This window comes from Drosophila albomicans, unplaced genomic scaffold, assembly GCF_009650485.2.
Source record: "Drosophila albomicans strain 15112-1751.03 unplaced genomic scaffold, ASM965048v2 utg000163l_pilon, whole genome shotgun sequence".
In the NCBI taxonomy this organism is placed as follows: Eukaryota; Metazoa; Arthropoda; class Insecta; order Diptera; family Drosophilidae; genus Drosophila; species Drosophila albomicans.
Window position 1 is genome coordinate 72,152 of NW_026263539.1, and position 1,254 is coordinate 73,405.

The 1,254-nt window shown below is 39.5% G+C and overlaps 1 protein-coding gene across 1 annotated transcript; it reads left to right on the forward strand.

Moving 5' to 3' along the window:
• Positions 1 to 260: 260 nt before the first annotated feature.
• Positions 261 to 865, forward strand: LOC117577292 (zinc finger CCHC domain-containing protein 13-like). Its single transcript, XM_034262269.2, has 2 exons — positions 261 to 488; positions 544 to 865. The coding sequence occupies exons 1-2, from the start codon at positions 276 to 278 to the stop codon at positions 553 to 555; spliced, it is 225 nt and encodes a 74-aa protein (XP_034118160.1). The 5' UTR covers positions 261 to 275; the 3' UTR covers positions 556 to 865.
• Positions 866 to 1,254: the final 389 nt, after the last annotated feature.

Sequence of the window (1,254 nt, forward strand, 5' to 3'; positions counted from 1 at the left end):
TTGATATTAGCATTCGGCACTGGAGCTTCGAAGGCGGAGCTACGACGAAAGTTTGAGCAGCGTAAATGGCAACAAAATGAGCGTTTTACAGTGTATTTCGAGAAAAGATCGTTTTAGCGCAATCGATCAAATTGGACAACGATGAGCTCTTGGAACAGATCATCGAAGGAATACCGTCGCTGAACTTACGTAACCCAAGCGCGTATTCAGAGATTCGGAGATCCAGTACAAATGTACAAGCCTTTGCGCACATATGTCTTCCGAAGTACGATGGAATGGGAGGCACCAAGACGACGGAGGAGGATAACAACAGGCGATGCCACAACTGTAATTCCAGAGGTCATCTTGCCAAGGAGTGCCGCAAGCCGAAGAGGGAGCCGGGATCATGCTATGCGTGCGGAGAGATGGGTCATTTCATAGCGGAATGCAAGAAGAAGAAGAAGGGTGTTGGTGTACTCAACGTAAACACCGGGCTCAACAACAATTATGTAAGACATTTTAATATTTATTTTTCAAGCCAACCTAATTTGTTTATTACTGCAGAATGCCTCATAGACTCAGGAAGCCCTATTTCATTTCTGAAGAAATCATCATTTCCATTGAATATACCACTGGATAAACCGGTCAATAATCTCTATGTTGGAATCAATAAAAGCAAATTAAATACATTTGGAATAGTATCTTGTTTTGTAACGAAAAGAAAAATAAAATTTAATTTTGATTTACTAATAGTCGACGATGAGTCTATGAGTTATGAAGCAGTGTTAGGTAGGGACTTCATGCATACATGCGGCATAAATTTCAATTTAGAGGCCCTAAAAGATTTCGATGCCATAAAAAAGAAAGATAACGCAAAGTTTTCCGAACAATCACATATGGTCAGGAAAACAGAAACCTCTACCCACACTGTAAGATATGAGTCTAGTCTACAGCCACTGTTAAAAGCAGAAACTGTTAACTGTCCGGTGTTAAGCAGCGAAACTTTTAGGGGACAGACTGCGACTGTTAAGCAACAACTGTTAGAGACACACCCTGTTAAACGATAACAGATTGTACGATGAATCACAGCTGTTAGGAAATGTTATGATAAATCACAACTGTTAGGAGATAATTATGCCAAATCACAACTGTTAAGAGACAATGATAGTGAATCACAACTGTTAAATGATATTGACGCCAAATCACAGCAGTTAGACGATCAATTTATTGAGGACGATAATTCAAATGAAAAAGCTGTTATGAAATTATTAGCTG

Bases quoted from the DNA above. Each gene is read 5' to 3' on its own strand.
- LOC117577292 (XM_034262269.2), top strand. From the start codon at position 276: ATGGGAGGCACCAAGACGACGGAGGAGGATAACAACAGGCGATGCCAC.